Genomic DNA, 22555 nt, shown 5'->3' with positions numbered 1-22555 from the left:
CTTGAGAGCACCTGCTAGAGATTTAAATTTGGGAATGCCCAACAGCAGTCGAGCGGCTGCTTTTTGCATGGTCTGGAGTTTTTTCATATATTTATTTCTGTTGTAAGTTGGAATAGAGGCCATTGCAGAAGTCAAGTTTCGATAGCACCATCATAGTGACTACAGTTTTTTTTGCAGAGAGGTGGAAAAGGCAGGATTCTTTTGATGGTGTAGAAAACTGAGGAGGAGACCACATTTACCTGTTCTTTGTAAGTGAGTCACTCATCGATAATCACTACCAGGTTGTGGGTTGATTTAACTGGAATAGGGGAGATACCAAGCTCCGAGGGCCACCTCAAATGGGACCAAAAGAAGGGCTGATTTTCCGAAAACTTTGACCTTTGCTTTATTCCAGTTCCGTTTTAGACAATTAGTGGCCATCCATGTGTTTTAGGCAATTACTTGCCGTCCATGTCCTTGTAGCATACATTCTCTGAATCTCAAGTCCATGTCGAGGTCACTCTGCGTTAGCGAGACGACAATTTGTGTGTCATCTGAGTAGTAGGTTGGCGAGACCCCAAACTGTCTGATCAAGTTTGCTAATTTGGAAACTTAGACATTAAGCAGGGTTGGACTCAATGTCGATCCCTGTGGTACGCCACATGGAAGTGAACAGAAAACGGATGTACATCTTTTTAGAAAAACTTATTGTTTCCGCCTTGTTAGGAAGGACTTTAGGAGAGCAAGGGCCTCTCCTCTAATGCCTATGTCCGCTAGACGACCTGTCAGCAGCTGATCATTCAAGGTGTCAAATGCTGCTGACAGGTCGAGAAGTAAAAGAGCTGCCCTACCTCCTTGATCTAGTGTTTCTCTAATCTCTTCTGTTACCTTAATAAAGGTGATTTGTGCTGAATCTGCTTCTAAAACCATATTGAGTTGAGTCCAGTATATTATTTTCTTGTATGAATTCTGCTGATCAATAATCTTTTCTGCAATTTTTGCTAGAAAGGTAGTCTTGAGATGGGCCTGTCCATAAATCAACTTCATTTCTCCTTTTCAACATTAAGTTTATTCAAGGACGAATTTAGGATATTAATGCACACTTTTGTGACTGCAAGGAAGTTAAGTTATTGCTAACTGGTTGCCTTAAATCTTTTCAGATCTGGATTCGATTTATGTATCCTAATAATTTCTTTACTTGATGTACGCAAGAATAATAACTAAATTGACTTTTCATTCATTTTAGGGCTTTATATTCTGGTCTGGGAAATAGACACCATAAGAAAAAAAAAATTCCGTATGAAATGTTTTATGGAGAGAAGGAAAGATGTCATTTATAATAGTTGGTCTGCTTTGTATATGGCACCCTCAACCGCGTTTAAAAAGTAAAGCTATTGTTGCAAGCCAAAGACGTGTGCAACAGTTGATTCCCTCCTGTGGTCTATGTTAAAAAGCCCATGTTGTCTGCACAAGCACTAGGTAGCGGTATAAGGCACAACTTGTGAATCCAGAAAAGATTCATGCTACAAAACGTTATATTCCCTGGACTTGAAGGCCATGATTCACGCACAAGATACACCTAATAGACACACCATGTTGGTAGTAAACTCCGAGATATCAACTGTAAAGTTGAAGTATCTTCATAAAAGCATGAACACCCACAGGTGACAGATATGGAATTAATTGCTGAACAGACTAGAGAGAACTTTAAAACTATTGTCAGGGGAACAGACCCAGGATGGAGCAGAAGGTTATGAGACAAGACACAGAATAAGAAAACCCCTCCAGAGATAATAAATCATCCCAGGTTCTCTGAGACAGCTGGCAGTGCCCAGAGGCTGCAGAAATGGCATATAATGCACAATATGATATGATATGATATGATAAATGGGATTTGTAGAGCAAACGTTCACCTACGGTTTCTTGGCGCTGGACGAAGGAAGTGTGTGTACTATGGCGCCATCACCCTCATCAAAGATATTCATCTCAGAACGCACTTTGTGGGACAATGTCTCTGGATGGGGTTTCATGCTTACTGTGGCATCATTCATCAAATGGACCATCTAAGTGTCCTGCTCACATAGTCAGGATTCTGACTTCACCACTTCTATCCCCAGCAGGTCTGTGCCTTCTTACAATACAATGCAAGGCACAACACAGTTTTCAGAGCCAGTGACTTTTGTAATGGCTGCACATTTAGCAAACCTTAGCTGCACATTGCTGCATATTCTGCATCAGCATAATTCTCCACACTGTATTGAGTCTAAAATGTTCCCTTCTGCAGCGATGCGAGACTCTCTGAGTACATTGCAAGCAGATGCATGGTACACATAGGTTTCTTCGGCTCAACATCTTTCCTGATAGCAGAACATGGCTGGTATGACTTGACCATTTTTTCATTAATTAAATGTTAACAGCACATCCCTCCACTGTAAGCCTTCCACAAATACCCATTCTCCCCGCATTGTCTCTCGTGGCTCTTACCCAGTGCTTAATTTGAACCAGTGGATTTTGGTGCTCAACACCGGATGTCTGACGTTACAACGCATACTTTTACCACGCATACCATTACAACGCGGTTTTTACAACGCATACCATTACAACGCATAGCGCTTTGGGGTGCTGGATAGTGAATAGTTTAATTTACTATTCCAACTCCAGTCCCCGTGGACACTAGGGAAGGTGTTGGATAGTAAATTAAACTTATTCCCTATCCTAGAGCGCCCCCCAGCGCAATGCGTTGTAATGGTTTGCGTTGTAATCGCTGCGTTGTAATGGTAGTGCGTGGTAAAAGATTCGTTGTAAGGGTTGTATACCCTCAACACCAGCACTCAATCGTCAACACCAGTGCTATTTATGAGCGCCAGTTAAGAACACATTCATTTACAGGGAGACTAAGTGATTTCCCCAGCATCACAGGATGTTAAGCCGATGACGAGACTTGAACCTGGTTACCCAGCTCTGAAGTCAGTAACTCAGACCATTATGCCGCATCCTCTCCCCACTTTCATGTTTAGCAGTTGGTTCTGTTTTAGGCGGCACTAACAGGAGAAATGGGCTGTTGCCAGCTGCCTCCTGACGAGAGCCCCGGCACTTATTGTTTTTTTACAAATTAGCCACTGCTCATACCTCGGCTCGGGACCACAAGCTTGCAGGGCAGGGCCAGCGGCGTGATGGAGTGCTGGTACACCAGGGAAGAGAGACACCCTGAAAGGAACAGGAAGAAACAACATTATCAGTTAGTGCACTCTACAAAAGAGCTTAGAGGGGTAAGAGCAGCTGCTCATGTTTGTAAAGTGTAGAGGAACAAAGCACCCAAAGTGCACCCCTTCATGCTCATTCATAGCTCATCTAGAGAAAAGGGCTAACACGCTTCAAAACAGAATTACAGCAAAAATGAAACAAAAATACACTTAAAGAGGAACATGCAGCTATCGCTCATATGCATGCTAAGTGGTAGAGTTGAAACTTTGCATATATGCGCAGAGTGGTACAGTTGATACCTTACATATATGTGCTAGGTGGAAGTGAGTATACCCTACATATATGTGCTAAGTAGTAGAGTTGATACTTTGCATATATGCGCTGAGTGGTACAGTTGATACCTTACATATATGTGCTAAGTGGAAGTGAGTATACCGTACATATATGTGCTAAGTGGTAGAGTTGATCCATTACATATATGTGCTAAGTGGTACAGTTGATACCTTACATATATGTAACCATGGGCGCAGTTCGTTGAGTTCCGCGTGACAAAAAAACTCTGCCAAGCTGCATGGAGCTCCACGAGCGGCGGAGTGGGTTACCTCGCGCCGTTCGCACAAAAGTTTAGTGGCGGGTGTTTGCCTGTGCTGTAAAATCAGCGTGAACAGAATCTCAACAGTGCAAGAGGGCGCTGCTTCTTTCTGTCGCTCGAGTAGTAGTTCTACTGGAGCAGCAGCTACCTCAAGGAGAACAGAAGATTTCTCAACGCAAGCAGTAGGGGCCATCTGCGACTACCCGCACTGAGAAATCTCACTGGGAAGTGGTCTGTCATTGGAATTTCTTTGCTGGTGCCTGACAACTTACCATTGGCGAGTGCGAGCGAGGAAAAAACTCCGCTCCATGGAACGCCACGAGCTCTGAGGAGTGTGAAATCCCTGCAAACTCTGCGAACGGAGCAGAATTCACTGCCTAGGCTTACATGTATGAATTAGGTGGAAGTGAGCATACCTTATATATGCTCAGGAGTACAGTAGATACCTTACATATATGTGCTTAGTGGTAGATTCATTAACTCACAAGTATGAGTTCCAGATTTTGTACAATACTTTAAAATGAGCTCATCTGTTGGTTTGTCTTCAAGCAACATTAACATGTTATCTCTTTGTGCTACCTTCTCATAGTGGTGTCAACTTTATACCCATTTTTTGTACTTTGTTTGCTTCTTTCGAAGACTAAAATGCATTTGCATGCACCGCTCATCACTGAGTCCACTGTAAGCTCGCATCGCTCCATATTTTCTCTATTTAGTATCCTACATGTGTGATAACCTTTGCAGGTACATTTACTGTTCTTATTGTTTCCAATCAGGTGTTCTCCAATGGAAAGGAGAACAAGACTACACTGTCTCCCCCAAACAGCCCTTCCACCCGCACCGAGCAGCGGAAACTTTAACACCTGGTAGCCAGTGGAAAGCTGGAAGGAAAGACTCAGTGGGCCGAATGAACATCTTCTTGGCTTCTCTCCCACCGACTACTTGAGATAGGTAACTATTGTACTCAGCTACCACTCTGCATTTGCACCTACTCAGAAGGGGTGAGGGCATGGTGGTGTTAAGGTGTATGCAATTTTGTCCTGGTAGAATTTATGTAAATACGCTATTGAGGTTTGACTTTGTGTTGTTGCCACAGTCACGTTGTATCACTGTGCCACACGCATTGTGAAGTGCGAAGCTCCGATCATTACAAATGGACTGCTTCAGAAGCCTCCATTTTTACTTTCTTTGGTTGTGTTGCCTGATGTACACTTTGAAGAAGAATCGCTCCCTTACCAAAGTAGGGTTCGTTGGGGCATCCTTTCAGCTTCACTCCCCTGGAACTCGTCTCGATCAGGAAGTGTCGCACCAGCTCATTGGTTGGCTCTCCTACGATATGGGATAGCAGGGGTTAAAATACAAAGCAACAACTATAGACTCAGCAATGCCCCCTTAAACGCTCAAACAGTAACAAGGCAAGCCAAGTGGAATTCACAACTCAAGACGGTGGAATTCAAACATGTGAATAATTCAAAATCACTGTTATTTTCTATAATTCATTCTATTCCATCGTTTTAACTGAGTTCTTTCATTATAAACATGCATTCCAGGGCACTTCCATGGCTCTCCTTTCCATGCCCACACCAATCATCCTCTAAACCTTAAGTCACACTCCCACATATTCCTCATCTGTACCTCTTGCCACATTCCCTCACATTCCTCTTCTAAACCTCTTGCCATTCTCCCTCGCTGTTCCTCTTCTGAATCTCTATCCACACACCTTCATATTCCTTTTCTGAACGTCTAGCCACACTCCATCACATTTCTCTTCTTAGCCTCTTGACACACTCCCTGGCTGTTCATCTTCTGAACCTCTAGCCACACTCCCTTACCATTTCTCTTCCTAACCTCTCAGCACACTCCGCCATATTTATCTTCTGAACCTCTAGATACACTCCTTCTCCTTCCTCTTGAGAACCTCTTGCAAACCTCCCACAAACCTCCCGCACGAATACTTTTGGAGACCTCTAGCCTCACTCACCCACCATTCCTCTTGGAACCTCTAGCCACACTCACCCACCAATCCTCTTTGGAACCTCTAGCCACACACAACTACCAATCCTCTTTGGAATTGCTAGCCTCACTAACCCACCAATCCTCTTTGGAACCTCTAGCCACACTCACACACCAATCCTCTTTGGAACCTCTAGCCACACTCACCCACCAATCCTCTTTGAAACCTCTAGCCACACTCACCCGTCAATCCTCTTTGGAACCTCTAGCCACACTCACCCACCAATCCTTTTTCTGAACCTCTAGCCACACTCACCCACCAATCCTCTTTGGAACCACTAGCCACACTCACCCACGAGTCCTCTTTGGAACCTCGAACCACACTTACCTACAATCCTCTTTGAAACCTCTAGCCACACTCACCCAACCACCAATCCTCTTTGGAACCTCTAACCACACTTACCCACAATCCTATTTGAAACCTCTAGCCACACTCACCCACCAATCCTCCTTGGAACATCTAGCCACACTCATCCACCAATCCTCTTTGGAACATCTAGCCACACACAACCACCAATCCTCTTTGGAACCACTAGCCACACTCACCCACCAATCCTCTTTGGAACCTCTAACCACACTTACCCACAATCCTCTTTGGAACCTCGAGCCACACTCACCCAACCACCAATCCTCTTTGGAACCTCTAACCACACTTACCCACAATCCTATTTGAAACCTCTAGCCACACTCACCCACCAATCCTCCTTGGAACATCTAGCCACACTCATCCACCAATCCTCTTTGGAACCTCTAGCCACACACAACCACCAATTCTCTTTGGAACCACTAGCCACACTCACCCACCAATCCTCTTTGGAACCTCTAACCACACTTACCCACAATCCTCTTTGAAACCACTAGCCACACTCACCCACCAATCCTCCTTGAAACCTCTAGCCACACTCATCCACCAATCCTCTTTGGAACCTCGAGCCACACTCACCAACAAATCCTCTTTGGAACCTCGAGCCACACTCACCAACAAATCCTCTTTGGAACCTCTAGCCACACTCATCCACCAATCCTCTTCGGAACCTACAGCTACACTCACCCACCAATCCTCTTTGGAACCTTTAGCCACACTCACCCACCAATCCTCTTTGGAACCTCTAGCCACACTCACATACCAATCCTCCTTGGAACCTTTAGCCACACACAACCACCAATCCTCGTTGGAACCTCTAGCCACACTCACCCGTCAATCCTCTTTGGAACCTCTAGCCACACTCACCAACCAATCCTCTTTGGAACCTCTACCCACACTCACCCACCAATCCTCTTTGAAACTTCTAGCTACACTCTCACACCAATCATCTTTGGAACCTCTAGCCACACTCACCAACCAATCCTCTTTGGAACCTCTAACCACACTCACCAACCAATCTTCTTTGGAACCTCTAGCCACACTCGCCTAACCAATCCTCTTTGGAACCTCTAGCCACACTCGCCCACCAATCCTCTTTGGAACCTCGAGTCACACTCGCCCACCAATCCTCTATGGAACGTCTAACCACACTCACCCACCAATCCTTTTTGGAACCTCTAGCCACACTCACCCACCAATCCTCTTTGGAACCGCTAGCCTCACTCTCACTATTCCTATACCAAACCCCAAGCCACACTCCCTAGCCTTCAACTTCCTCACTTCTAGAAACACTCTCTTTACCTTGGACAGTTTTGCTCAGTTGTGTACATGGAACTGGACGTGCTGGTTCTTTGAAAAAAAAAAGTCTAAAATAGCTCTGGATAGATTTTGTGAAATGGGATTTTTCATGATATTGTTTTCCCCAAACATTACATCCAAATGCAAACTGAGGCTCTGAATAAGATTGCTTAGTAGTAAGGTAATTTCTGGAAAAGCCATAACTCCCACAGAGGTGGAATTTTTTGCATACCATGAAATGTTTTTATTACGATATTTTTGCTGTAAATGAATGCTCTTACACCAAGACTGAAATCGATTGGAAAAGGCCTCAGAACACTTCAGAAAAAAACCAACATGAGGAACTACTTTCAGAGTGCAAGACAGCATGGGGCCTATGAGAACAGGAATATTAATGCAAGAGAAATGACTCGCATTGTCTGGACTCGGTGCCCACAGAATTCAAAATATGTTATACTACAGTGCATAAAGTGACATATTAGCAACGTTAGATACACTGTTTTGAAATACACTGAAGTTTACCAGGCTGAGAGCTGATTTGGGAAACTGATCTCAACACAGATGCACTGAATGTAAACCTGCATTTGTAACACTTGCATGGTTATACTACGTCAATGTCTATCGGGCAGAAGAGATTTACAAACATCATTGCCTGCCACAACACATATACTGCACCTATGAAATGTTGCACCAAGCTTTCTGGATTGCAAAAATGATACTACAGTTGCTTGCTTTTTGTACCTCAATTTGTACCCCATAATAAGCGCAAAAATGAATTTTCACAGCAGTCAAGTAGTCCCAATGCTGCTTCAAATGGAAGATTTCACAAGTACTGGTGAAAAAGTACAGTTTAAAATGTCCCCTGTGTAATATTTAATCTGGACTTAGACACAGGAATATAATAAATAATTAAACCACTCTTGTGTGTTGAGGCATAGACCGTTGCCTCGTTATGTGGTGAGACTCATTCACACCTGCCTTGAAGTGCTCCAACTTTAAACCAGTTTTCACTCTCTCTTGCTTACTTCGAGCGCCAATGCGAATGAAAATCGAGTTTTGCTCTAGAAACACTACAGGGCAGGATATTCCTATGACATTTTCGTCAGTTTATTGGTTGGTGCAAGCGCAGCCTGTCGGACGGTGGGTGACAGTATGTATACCTTTTTTGTTCTGTTGCATGACGGTGGGGGGTGGGGTGGCGACCTTCATGGCTAAGCCATAGGCCCCGCGGAACGAATGGCTGTCTCGGATGATGAAAGCCCCCGGCTCCCTGTCCTTCAGTAGTGTGATAGCTGGGAAAAAATAAAAACAAAAGACATTACAGTACTGTAATTAAAAAAAAATCCCAAAAGACCTATTATTCCCTCTTGTTCCCACAACAACATACATGAGTGAATAAACAGGTTCGCAGAGTGATTAATGGCATCTAAACAGTTCACAGTATTAACCAGAAAGTCTACTGTTTTTCCCACCTGGATCAGCGGGTGGGTGGGTGGGTGGTGGCGGGAGGATGTGAGGCTGTGGTGAGCATCGCCCTGCCGGTGCATGCACTGCCAGTCTGATGTGCTACTCTATGAGGCAGAGATGGTGCCCACAGACGACCTTGGGCCATGGGGAATGCATAGGGTTCCTCTCTTGTCATGCGGTGCGGGCACATGTTAGGGACATTTTCCATGGGTACCCAGTGCGCCTCACGGTGCGGAGGCGGCAGGAGCCTCGCCCTACTCCTTGTGGGTGATGGAATCCATGGGCATTACCCAGGCCTACTTTGCAAGTGAGGCAGGCCTCTGAGACCCCCCCCCCCCCATGCATTTCAGAGCACTGAGAAGGGGCGATGTGGCTCTGCCTCCAGCTGTGAGCTGGTGTGTCCCACCGCTGCCCCCTGGCCAGGCCACATCAGAATCGTGTGGGGAAATGCACCACTTTGCACCACTCAGAGCTGATATGGCAGGGGTTTGGAGCAGGCAAAGAGAACCAAAACATCTGGCTGGCTCTATCCTCGCATCCGCCACTGACTTGAAATTATCTAGTCACTGATAGGCAAATGGTGGCACCTTGGCAGAGAGAGGCAGCAGCCTCCCTCCCACCCTCTGCCAGGGTCTCACTGCGGGTCTAATAGTTGGCACCTAATGCAGGAGTGTACTAAAAGCATTATGCCTCAGTTTCAGTGTCTGCTACTGTGCAACAGCCCTGGTACACCTTAAACTGGCAAGGACCACAACTAACAGGAAAGCACCCAAGGCGCGCAGTCACATTCAATTCCAAGAACATAGGTGGAAGTTACCAGAAACACAGACAAAATGCAAAGCCCGAGTCTGGTGCTCCTATGATTCCAGAGAAATGACCTGCCTGGATCAGTTAAAGCCCCCTTCAGTTTCCCAACAATGAGGTCACTAGTGGGCGAGACTGTCAGAATGTCACACTCACACCAGGACCACTGCGGCGTCGGGGGGATTCCTCCACTATGCCCCATGCCTGTTGGCTGCCGAAGCCCATGATTCACGCCTTAGTCATGGCCATGGAGGTCTGAAATGACCATGACTCAGCCACGTCTGGGCAGCCCAGAGGAATGCCCGTCACTGAAGAGGGGATGTTAAGCCAACCTGTCAGCAAATATGTTTAAGGAGCCGGTGGGTCTGTCAATAAATATCTAAAGCACATTCCGAGAGCACGCGGTCAAGGACCAGTGGTAAACGCGATGTTTCGTGCTGTTTGATAGGACTGAAGTACAGCCACACAATAGCCTTTATGTGTTACAACTAAATGTAAAGGTTACATTTCAGGATGACATGGATACATCAAGGCAGTAGTGTGAGAAGTATGTAGAATTCACACAAAACATACAATGCACACAGAGTATAAGCCAATTGGTTCCATGCATTTATCTGGTCTACGCGGAAGGGCTGTCACATTCTAAACGGTATAATAGTCCTGCTTGCCCCTATGTGCCGGCGACTACTAGCTGCTGTGTAATATCCTTGGCCCAGACACTACACGGGAGGAACTCTGTGAATAATATGGTATGAGTTGAGTTTGACCCTGGGTACTAAAGAGAAACTTTAGATGTATCCGCTTTGGCCAGAGAGGCCTTCGAACCACCATTTGCCATGTCCGCTTTTAGACCATCTGAGAGACGCCTGACTGCTGATACTGCTGGGTGGCTGCTGACAGCTCATACCCCAGTCAGTCTGACGCAGAGGGTCTGCTGTCCCCTGAAAATAGATCTGTGCCCTGCTGCAAGATCTGAGTCAGGGCAAAGTATGGCTGCCCGCAGAGCTCTGCTTGGGGTGCATCAACCTGCAGCAGATGAACATGGAGGAGGGAGGCGAGTTGGTTCATGTGCTGGAGAGTTTGTGTCTTCCCCGATGATGCTCTAATCGACCGTCTGGATACAGAGGAGGAACACAATATGGTGCTAAAGGATTGTGGCCTCTTTCGCATGCACAGTTATCAAACCTTCTACCATAGACTGTGTCCCATTTGGTCACCCGCATCTCCCATACAGACAAAGGTTGCAAGTTAAAAGTTGTACTGTTAAATTGTCCACTTCTTTGAAACCACCACCCATCGCGCTGTATAAAACTTTATAAATAAATGCTTGTGTTGTGTTTAATCTCTACATCTCTGCTAGAAGGCTGTCCACTTTACACCCAGTCCCTCCCAGTGGTAACACTTCATTCTGCAATATCTGAGCTTCTGACAAACACACCCATGATTACATAGATGATAAATATCAGTTTTTAATTCAGCTATCGTCTCAAAAAAGCAAGCTTTGCTTCAACCCGTTGGGCCTCATTTATGAAAAGTGACACATCGCTGCGTAAAAACAGCGATGCGTCACTTTTCATTGCACCCTCCTTGCGACACCAATGATGCTTCATATTGACAGTATGACGCATCATGTCACAAGGAGTTACGAATAAGTCAGTATTTCTGACGTATCTGCAGGGGCAATGGGTAGTCTCATGGGCAAGTCCCATTTCAAATGTGCCTGCATCAGTCTTACGCCTGCTGTGAGGCATGTGTAAGATATTGACGCATTTGCGCCCTAGAAGTGACGCAGGGAACTCTCAGAGAATTTACTGCGTCACTTCTACGACCCTTTCTTGCGTCGGAATGCCCCCCCCCTGCATACATTATGCCTGGTGCAGGTATACTGTAGTGCATGGGTTTACAAAGTGACGCATCTACCTAGATGTGTCACTTTATAAATATGACCCAACATGGCGCATATTTTACACCGCTGGTGCGTCACAAAAAGTGACTAACTGGTGGCGTAAAGGTAACACAAGTCCTCATAAATCAGGCTCGTTATGTTGTTAAAAATTGCCAGTTTGATGAAAGAAAGACATGACGTATACAGTGTCCTGAAACCAAATAACAGAGGGAAAAAAATTGTTGGTGAATGTGTCTTTTTCCGTGTATCAGATAGCGGTGCACAACAATGCTTGTAATTTACCCTGCTCTCTGGAGATATCCGGCTTGTACCAGTACTTCGAGGTGTCCTGGACGAACTTCACGTTGGCCCTTATTTCAGGGCTGCCATCTGGAAAAGACATGGAAAAGGTGAACCCGGGTTGTTTACATATGACGCAAGGTGTTGTGTCGTTAGAATACTATGCAAAGGAGACTTCCTCCAGCACGGAGCTGGTGGAGGGAAACAGAATTACACCATGGAAACACAAGACGGCTAAATAATTGAAAGTGATCCACCTCTTAAACAACATGTGCAGATGTTACTAAAGTAAAATTTAGTAGGTACATGATGTGTTACATAATGTTGTGATGTGTCAGTAACTTGTAACATGTATGTCATACACTAAATCATGTCACATCAAAGCTCTTCGAGAGTGGTATTGAATACAGAGGAGGAAAAACAGAGAAACCAAGTGGTGAGAGTGCATGAGGTACAACAGGGACAGCCAGAAAGGAGACACTGGTATGATTTGAAAAATTGAGGCACTAATGAGATATGCGAAATTTGGCAGTATCCCGCGAGTACAATAAAGAAAAGCGAGGACTCTGTGATACAAAAAGTGTGGTATAATTAGGCTATAGCTAGGCATGGGTGAAATTGTAACTACAGCTAAGTAATCAGAGTCATTGTGGTAATTTCGTGTTACTTGTGTGATGTAAGATTACAGAAAACTACACAATAATGCATAATTCAGATCATAAGAAGAGAGCGCAAGCGAATGCTGGTTGTGCTGTTTGTGTTCTGTTGCATTTAGAACTATTTTATTATTCCAAAATGCAATCCTTGGGCCCATTTGGCACACCAGGTGTATTTTGCACTAATACAATAAAAATAAATGCTGGCTTACACACATCACATAAATCCACCTAATCGTGAGCATTTTCGCTGTAATTTTGTGTAACTAAGATACTGCAAGTTGCGTACACCCCTAGTTATAGCATGTAACCGATGATTGTGCAATACGTACCTACCACTTGGTAGTTTCATCAATAAGGCACATTGTTTCAACAGGGTATAAATTTACACATAGTATTGTGAAGGGAGATTAAAAACATTATGACATGAAAAGGGATTACTTCACACAGTAAACAATAGAGGAGACACTAGCATGATAATGAGGAAACTTCAAATACTTAAACATTTAGAGATTACCGTAGAAGGAGAACAATGAGAATGAGAACAATAAATGTACGCTATGAAAATGTATTGTTCTCAGCAACAAGATCAATGAACATTTCTAATACTCATGGACGAGGTATTATAGAAAATGGTGCTGCACAAACCACACCTCAAGCCACATCCTGACAATGAGCTTTGTGAAAGTAACACATGAGTATGTACAAGACAAATTGTATTTAATTATAGCATTCTTCCCAAATTTGTGTTTGTGAATTTCTACATGCTGCGCAATGCACATTTTTCCAAATATGAAGTAACACAGATCGGGAAAGTATTCTGTGAACCAGAACATATGTATGAAGTTATGAAATATAATGTAGATGTTGCTATACAAATAGAAAAACTACCACGATGCAGCAAAGGAAAAAGGGGATGGACATTTGCATGGAGGAGGATAAAACGATATACAAATGGAAAGGATGACTTAGGAAATTTCACAAAATATTGGTCCCATCGAGAGAGCACAGAGGACTGATAGACAGGAGGCAGAGGCTGGGAGAGGTCGTATTGATGGAAGTTAACACATGAGAAAGAAGGTGGGAGTAGAAAATTATAATCTTGTGAAAGTAGAATTGGAGACTTGAATCTCAAAAGCGGCGAATGCTCAAAAGATACAAACTGATTTAACGTTGAAATGTGATATTGTCGTAAAATCATATTTTCCGATACAGAGACCCTTTTCATTTAATTTTGAAAACATGTTATTGAACATAAAACAAGTGATGAACTTTGATTCCTACTGGTGCAGATTTCTAGCCTGTGCTTCGGTTCTGTAAATGTGTCATGAAGTTGTAATAAGCATGATAATGCAAAAATACATTCAGTTATTGTTTAGTATTATTACAGGGATGTTATAAACACTATGATCATTCCTCTTCATAATTCTGTTATTTTAATCACTTCCTTTTAGGCTTCTTTATTTCAGGTTTAGGTTTTTAAACACATACACATCAGGTTCCATTTTAGCTGTAATTTCCGTTTTAGTCGGCCTGTCTGCACTTTAGTCCACATTCAACATTTTATTATATTTCGCAGAACTTGCAAAAGTGTCAAATCATCGAAACAATGACTTTGCAAACACATAAAGCGACACAAGTCTGCTACAAGCTACATGATATCCATGTTTCAATGTCTGACAGTGGATATGTAAAAATAACGTAGTCCGCGTTGACGTATTTTCATCATGTTCGGTCATACAGGTTAAGTCTCGGATTGAATGAAAGTAATTTAGGTTAAAAAAAAACAGTGGTCATCCCTGCGTAAACCCCATGAATTGACCACTGAATGAAAGAGAAACTACATCCGGGGCGCAGATACAGATGCAAATACAGAAGGACACAGAACAAGATTCCACCTTAACTGAAGAAGTATCCAGTAAGACTCTCTGAGGCTCTGCCAAGCATTTATGCCTTCGAAAATTGCTGGCAGGATGGTGCCCTCTCACTGACACAATCTCATTGCCTTTGTGCTCGGAAAACCTGGCACACTATTCCAAACAGACAATAAACCTTATTGTTCCAGGTCAGCGCACCACCTTAGAAACTCAAGAAATAGGCTGCTTTTTATTCATCTGCTAGAACTAGCACAGCGCCTGGAGATAGCACAGTGAGGGTGTTAAAGGCTACAAATTGTGATGTTACAACTTTTTCCTGTCTTTTCACTGTTCATGAAATGCTTAACGGCTATTAATTTTAATCTCCTGTGATAATACTAAAACATATCCTGTGCACTAGGTACAGGAGTTCTAAAATAACTATTTTAAAATAAATATGTTGAAATGCATATTCCGTTTCTAGTGGTTATTGATTGCGTGACTCATTAATGGACAACTGTTTGAATTAATACTGGTTCCCTGATCCCTTTAAGGGACTTTTAGTACCCTAGACACCACGCACCCACATCTGCAGGTGTGCTCAATGGGATGTGTGGGGCTACAGTAACCTGGAATTCCCTGCTCCAGCGACGTTGCACTCAACGACATGTCTTTGGGCCCATGGGTAGTGGGTCCAAAGCTTTCAGGCCAGGTAGAACCCCGAGATATGTAACAATACTGCTGGTCTACGCTAGAAAACCAATAAAAAGACATTATAAAAAAAAACTAAGGGGATGCGAAATTAATTCACAGCCTTTGCTGTTGGGGTATTATTCACAATTCTAAAAACATTACAGGTAATAGCATGAAACGCAAAGCCAGCATTTATTTCTATATTTTAGAAAAAACAACCTCTTGCAGTGTGGTCATATGCATTGTTCCTGTAGTTCAACACTAAAATGTTACCAGGTGGCATAATAGGGTAATATTGGGAATTTGACATAAACAAGTGTAAAATGAAATGCACTCAATTATGCATGCCTGCTACGCTGGCCTTACAGAACCTGTACCCAGGAGCACTCAGAAGGCAACTGACTTATGATTGGAGATGTTGCCATGCGTTGACAGTGATGTAGAATACACACTACAAGAGATGGACAGGAATCAAGGACAGGCAAAGAAGGCCTTGACTTGACTGAGCACGGAGGCCATTTCATTGCGAAGCTTTCTAACATTATGAGGAAGAGCTACAATTAATGCCAATAGAAAAAATATTTTGTGATTTGTGAATTGAAACTGCATGAAATGTGAATTGAGACCCTATGGGCCATATTATCAAGAAAGGGTGATACATTACCGCTGCTATTATCGGCAGGAAACTGCAGCTAAAGCGGCGATAATGGGCTTGATAATATGCCCTTGTGAATTCCCATAGCAGCCCAGGTTCCTGTGTTAACCTGGGCTGCTATGGGAATTCACAAGGGCGTATTGCACATGGGAGTGAAAACATGGCAGCTAAAGGCAAGGCAAAGCTGCCTTTATTAACATTTGGCTTCTATCCCAGTAGAGGGATACTTTGTTCCGTGTGTTTGGTAATTATAGTACAGTGGATGCTGCAGGACCAATAAAGACTAATCTTTCATTTTGAGAAAAAAGATTAGAGTTTGGGCTGCACAGTTTTTGTCTACTCGTGTGTTGGGATTCCGTCAGCTGCCATGGTGGGGGGGGGGGCAAAATCTAATAAATGAAGATTTTCTACCAAGATGTAATGATTTTCCCCACTAAAGTGTGGTTATCCTCCAAGTAAAATGCACGTTCCTGTAGTAACAATCTGGTGGCAAATATATCAATACCCACCACAACGATCGGAAATTCCACCGACAAATGTAGAAAGTGAAAAACTTCAATTCTGGTGTCTGCGATAAGCTCCACCTGGAACCTTTCTAGGTTGCAGTTGTTTTTATTATTATTATTATTGTTATTGTTGTTATTATTATTTTTATTATTAATATTATTATTATTATTATTATTATTATTATTATCAATAATATTAATTCTTGCATAACTAACTGTGAGGTTTCCTAGTGCTGGAGGACATTGGTAAGTAACCAGTGTGCATGACCTAAAATAGCCAAGTTTTTAACTGTTTGCGTAACAAGATCAGGGAGTGAGCGTCTGAATTTAGGAAGTAAAAAAGGGACTAGAACTCAGCGTGCGGGAGGGAAATTAGGGCACAAACAACGTTAGCAGAAATTCAGTGCACGTGTGGGTCAAGATTTTATACATGAAGCAGCAGAGAGCCTTAAACGTCATACATTTATCGACGGTAAGTCAGTGGAGGTCTTGAAGAAGACGGGACACTGAAGAATGTTTCGGAAGCCAGAAAAGCAGCCTTGCGCTAACATTTTAAACCACCTGAAGGTGTCTGATTACTGCCTTATCAGAGCCAGATAAAGGATGTAATCAGAATCTAGTCTAGAAAGAATCATGGGCTGAAGGACCGTTCTTTTGGCGGAAAAGGGGAGCACCCATAGAATCTTTTTAAGTCACTTCATAATGGCAAAACAGGAGGTAATTTTGGCTGCTTAAGGCTTCATGGACAAGGTGGAGTTCAGCCAGACGCCCAGACTTTTCACCTTGCCGACTAGTTTGGGGAGGCAACCGAAAATGTACGGCCAGTGCTTGGGGCCCAGTCTTATCCCTATTTAGTTTAGGAGAGTTAGAGTTCATCCAGTTGGTAACATGGCTGAGGCAGGAGAGAAGATCTTGTTAGCCAGCTCCCGTTCCGACAACAGAGAGAAAATAATCTGGGTGTCATCGGCGTAGGACAAAATAGTCAAGCTGAGGCTTTCAACTAGATCTGCTAAAAGGTGGATATAGATGTTAAAGAGCAAAGGGCTGGCAGCAGATTCGTGTGGGACACTCCAGGTGAGTGAGTGCGAACTTGATGCTGTATCGGTAGAAAAAACCTGAAAGGTGTGGTCAGTCAGAAAGGATTTTAGCCAGGCAAGTGCCAAGTTTTCGAAGCTGAGTCGAGCCGGTCAGTCAATAAGCTTGTCGTGAGACACCGTGCCAAAGGCCACACTGAGATCTAAGAAAATCAGTGTGGCCGTGCCACCCCTGTCTAGCAGTTGACGCAGGTGTTCTGTGATTCCTAGAAGGGCGACTTCTGTGCTGTGATCAGCTCTATATCCTGCCTGGGAGGGGTGAAAGGCATTTTGGGTTTCTACATAAGTAGGGAGTTGCGTATTAACATGTTTTTCTAAGATTCTAGACAGAATGGGCAGTAGTGAAATGGGTCTATAATTTGCCCAGTTAGAAGTGTCTAAGTGGGGCTTTTTCAGCAGAATGTGTACCATGGCGTGTTTCCAGGTTTTAGGTATGTGGCCTTCTCTTAATGAGGAATTCAAAGGATCTACTAATAGAGACAAGATATGCGGACTCGAGGAGCACACCTTAGAGGGAGGGAGAGAGAGGGTCAATCGGGGAACCCAATTTGATGGACCGTAATAAGTCCCTAAATCGGGCAGAATCCAAAGGGGGAAAAGAGTGTAAGACGGATAGTAGTGACAAGCTATCTGATGGAGCTACTTTCGTGTGTGGTGGAAAGTAAAGGGTTGGGTAAGGGCAAGCAATTTCGGGTGGAAAGACGCCCTTAGCTCCTGAAGCCAGAGTTAGGCCGATATTTGTCACCTTATTGACAAAGAAATCTGCCAGGGTTTCGCGTTGATCCTGCGAGAGTGAAGGAGAGGGCACAATATTGCTGCGATTGGAAAAGCCTTGTACGACTTTAATGAAGTTCTTGTGACAAATTTGTGCTTTTAGTCTTTGTTCAGAGTAGAAGGTAGATCGGGCAGTTCTGCAATGAGCATGATAAATATTCTGGACTACTTAAAAAATGATTTTGCATCATTATCATATTGCTTTCTCCAGGCTCTTCAAGTTTTTCACAGGATTTATTTTCTTTCTGCAGGGTCTCATAACACCATGGGGCTAGAGGGTGCTTCCTGGCCCCAGGTCTAAGTTTGGCTGGAAGGATTAAGTCAAGAGCTTTTCGTAGCCAGTTGTCGGCCACGGGGAAGCCAGAGTCAACTTAGAATACTAATTAGGGAAGAGTATCCGATAAACTAGTATTAAGAGCTGTGATGTCCAATTTGGTCCAGTTTCAGCTCATTATTTGGGTTTGATCGGGATAGGGGAGTACATGATCGGAAAAAAGGGGACTGCAAATTGATCAGTCCAGAGTAATGGTCGGGGTGAGGCTGTATGAAGCCAGTGACATTAGAAAAAATGGGATCTAGCAAATGGCCAGCTATGTGAGTGGGATTGGAATTGATTGAATCAAGGTTAAACGAGCCCAGGTCATTGATCAAGGTTTGACTCAAGCTGCCTGACTCGTCATCTAAATGTATGTTCAGGTCACCCAGAAGCGTAAAATGGGAGTATTTGAGTTTACGTCGGGTAGAGAGGAGCACCAGTTTTCAGCAGGACTCGGTGCACGGTATAGTAAAACACCAGAGAAAGTGTAGTTGAGGGTCTGACTAAGAGAGAAGAGAAGCGCTTTATCCCCCAAGGAGGAAAGTTCCTCTGTGCTGCACCAAAGCAAATCTGGAAATTGAAAAATGTTAATCTGGTGTCTGCGATGAGCTCTACCCGGAGCCCTTCAAGGTTGTTGTTTTTTTCTATATTTTGTTACCTGCCAATATGTCAGCTGAGGTTGGAATCAAGAAAGGTAAAAATTCACCAATTAAGCCTTATGGTCCATCCTCTAATTAATACATGTGAGCATTTCTCTCTCTCCTTCTTTCACTCCTGTATTAAAAAGGAGTCAGAGATTTAAAGACAGGACATGAAATCCATGGAATTAATATTACTTTGTGTAATGCGCTGTGTGTCATAGCAGAACTTGTGTATTGTGCAGTGATGACATGTTTTGGTTACAAGCCACCCTACATACTACATGTGTGTTGTGATTTGGGTACAACCTGAACAAAAACATTTTTTTCCCTTTAGGTCTCACACTATTATATGAACAGGCAAGTAAGAATGGAAGACAATTTGAATAGAGATAATAAAGAGAAGTCAAAAATCTTAGCCAACCTTTGCATGGTGGGTGTCCACCAGATATAGAAAACAACAAACATTGACACACATTGTCAGGGTATGAGCTTGCTATGGTTTGTGGGACTATATTTAAGGAGCATTTTATATGTCACTGAAATTACAAATTGTCTTGTACATGTATCGCCACGAGAACATTATCTTATGGTCTTCATCTGCGTGTGTAAGGCTGAGAACAGAATTCGAAATGTGTGGGGGGAAAAGAAAAACCAAGGCAAAATTCAACTACTCAAATGTATACTGCCTTTGCGGTTGTTATAGTGCACAGGGAAGCATGATAGATGCTTTTGCTAATTCATGACCATGCACTTTGGAACTACAAACAATTTTATAAGGGAGTGCAAAAACAAATGACTGTTATATTAATGTGAATTCAGTGGTTGATTGGGGCCTGTCATGAATGGGTCGTCTCTGCTCTAGACCGACAGATCTGGAAGACTCCCTGCTTCATCTGTGATGGACCTCACATGTTTTTGGAAGCTCTTATAGAGGAAAGGGGTATTTTCATGTTCAAACCTTTGTTTTGTATGATGATCCATTTTGCAAATACAGTAGTCCCAGGGATTGGCATATGCTGTACTGGAAAGTGTCTTTCAACTCATTTAACATCATAAAAATATATGTATTTCTAGTATGCATTATATTTTCAGTATTTGTAATGGTGTAGTGTTTGATTATATGAAAATAGTAATGTTACTTCAACTTAATAGTCATGATATGAAAAAGTAGGCATTTGCATAAAATAAGTAGTTTCATGAGTAACAATGAAGGCAATACCATAGAGTGGTGGCTTTTTTCACTGTTTACTTTTAGAAATTGGTGCTGAGATGTAGCTCACAATGAAATTACCAGATGCAGATGGACAGAAACATTTCAATATTCTGTCACGCAACAGCTGCTGTGCTTACCAGGCATTGAAAATTTGGAGAAGTCGGGCAGTGTGTGTGGGTAGGTCAAGGTGTTTCCATTGCTTGGACTGGACATGCCACTGGACACCGGGGAAGATGCTTTTCCATTTACCGTGGAATAGTTGGGTAAGCTGTTGGCTCGGTCCCCGGAGGACATCCTCCGCTTCTCCGGCAGGGAGGGTTGGGAGACAGGGCTTCCCTGCCTGTAGGTAGAGTCAGGAGGCGTAGAGGAGAGGCTGTTAACTCCCTGGTAGTATCCCGGAGAGACCGGGAAGCAAGGCGTGGAGGGAGCTTGCGAACCTGATGCACTGCTCTGCCTGGAAAGAGTTGGCCGTCTCTCATCGGGGGTTGAAAATCCATACATAACATGCCGGTCCATGCTGGGGCTTCCGGGGGTCGCAGGGGCACTGCCAACCAGCATCCCCTGGTGCCTACCAAGGCTTGGGCTTCCTGGTGTTGCAGCCATGTTGCTATGCATGCCTATCTGGTGCCTGGCCATGCTTGGGCTCCCCGGGGCAGGAGTCATGTTCGGGTTGACCATTCTTCGTGCAAACGCAGGGCTGGGAGGGGTATTGGTCCCCACTGTTCTGTGAAGTGCATGTGGACTTCCAGGGACCACATGCACACCAGCAATGTTGACTTGTGGTCCAACCCCGCAATCGGTCTGCGTGCTTGCGGGACTCATGCCGTAGTCAGGACTGGTGTAGGGACTCATGGGGCTGCCACTGTGGGGAGCAGAGTTCATTGAAGTCGACACGTTTTGGTAACTGCTCTGTGCTGAGGGTTGGGACAAACTGTTGGATCGGAAGCTTGAATCCATCGACGGCTGCGTTGGGGTGGGGAGGCGCATACTGTTCTCCTCCGAGGGGTAGCTGCGGATGGATACCCTGCAAGGGGAAAACAAAATTCGGTTTTAGTACTCTATAACTATTAGTATCAGCTACCCTTGATGACAAACTATTTCTGGTAGGTGCACTCTGAAAAATCGAGATCTAATTGCAAACTTATTGTCATGAATATTATTAAAGACTCACCTTGTAGCTAGCAGAATCCCCAGGCATCTCTCTTAAGGATGCTTGGTGCTGAAGGAGAAATGTACAAAACACTACTGGGTATGGGCTCCCAACAGTAAGGCCAAGCCACTGACCTACTAATAAACAAAACAATTGCCAATACTGTTCTCCTTGTTGCCTGTTATTTGTCACAGCACAATGGAATCAAACCAAAGTGGGTTCTAAGACTAATTGTTCAGTCGGATTGACTGATCATTTTGTTTTATTCACTTTAAATGCATATATCAATTATTTTATACAGTTTTTACATATCTTTACATCCCTGCGACCAGAAACATTATATACAATGAATAATAAATACAATTCAAAAACATTACCAAGCATACATTATTTCCCAACCAATCCAAGCATTCCACATTCACCCAGTCACCTTCATACTCGTGGAAAAGTTGTTAACCATTTACATAAAACAATCACCACACCATAAACAATATTTTTTTATATGTTTGTGATTTTGAACAAAAATTGCGAATATTTTGAGATCATATGGCGTATAAACTAGCGGTCTACGGGTGTCGAACTCCAAATGGGTTGGGAGTTCTCATCAGGACCTCATGACTCCTTTTTGAAGAAGAGTCTAAAAACTTAATCCGACGAGGGACAAGTTGTCCCTGGTCAGGTGAAACGAAAGCAGTTCTTTGATTGGGTGAGTAAAAAATCACAGGATCCTTGATCGGAGTCTTTTGGGTTTTTCACAAGGCACCGTATGTAAGAGGAGGTCTCAGTAAATCACGCTTGTGTTGTTTCCTTTAACGGGCAGTTACCTGCGTTCTACAGTCCGACGCGGAAGCCTCTGACATGAACAGCTGTTCATGTCAGTGGCATCCGCGTCGGACTGTAGAACGTTACTGGCGTTACCGGCGTAAAGACTCTTGGAAGAAGTTTATGAATGAGGATGCTAAGGAACCTCCCTGGAGAAGGTGGATAGGAGCAGAATTGGACAATGGGGAGGGTAAGAACTGGCACAACTATGATTCGGACAAAATGCAATATGATAATCTTGATGTGGGGTGTCATAGGTCTTTTTGGCAAAT

The 22555-nt window shown here is 43.6% G+C and overlaps 1 protein-coding gene across 3 annotated transcripts in view; it reads right to left on the bottom strand.

The window, feature by feature from the left end:
• Positions 1–22555, bottom strand: part of TNS1 (tensin 1) — a 1287061-nt gene that overhangs the window by 22103 nt on the left and 1242403 nt on the right. For 2 of the 3 annotated variants that reach the window (XM_086954487.1, XM_086954486.1), the window contains 5 exons: positions 20449–21335; positions 11911–11997; positions 8612–8743; positions 5012–5104; positions 3109–3186 (listed from right to left, as the gene is read on the bottom strand). In XM_086954487.1, the coding sequence (XP_086810613.1) occupies positions 3109–3186; positions 5012–5104; positions 8612–8743; positions 11911–11997; positions 20449–21335 (1277 nt within the window). Of the gene's footprint in view, positions 1–3108; positions 3187–5011; positions 5107–8611; positions 8744–11910; positions 11998–20448; positions 21336–22555 lie in introns of those variants that run through there. The other variant, XR_015308332.1, reaches the window with a different exon arrangement.

Source organism: Lissotriton vulgaris, chromosome 2_1 (genome assembly GCF_964263255.1).
Source record: "Lissotriton vulgaris chromosome 2_1, aLisVul1.2, whole genome shotgun sequence".
In the NCBI taxonomy this organism is placed as follows: domain Eukaryota; kingdom Metazoa; phylum Chordata; class Amphibia; order Caudata; family Salamandridae; genus Lissotriton; species Lissotriton vulgaris.
The sequence above is the reverse complement of the archived record's forward strand: the minus strand, read 5'-3'. Positions and strand labels throughout refer to the sequence as shown.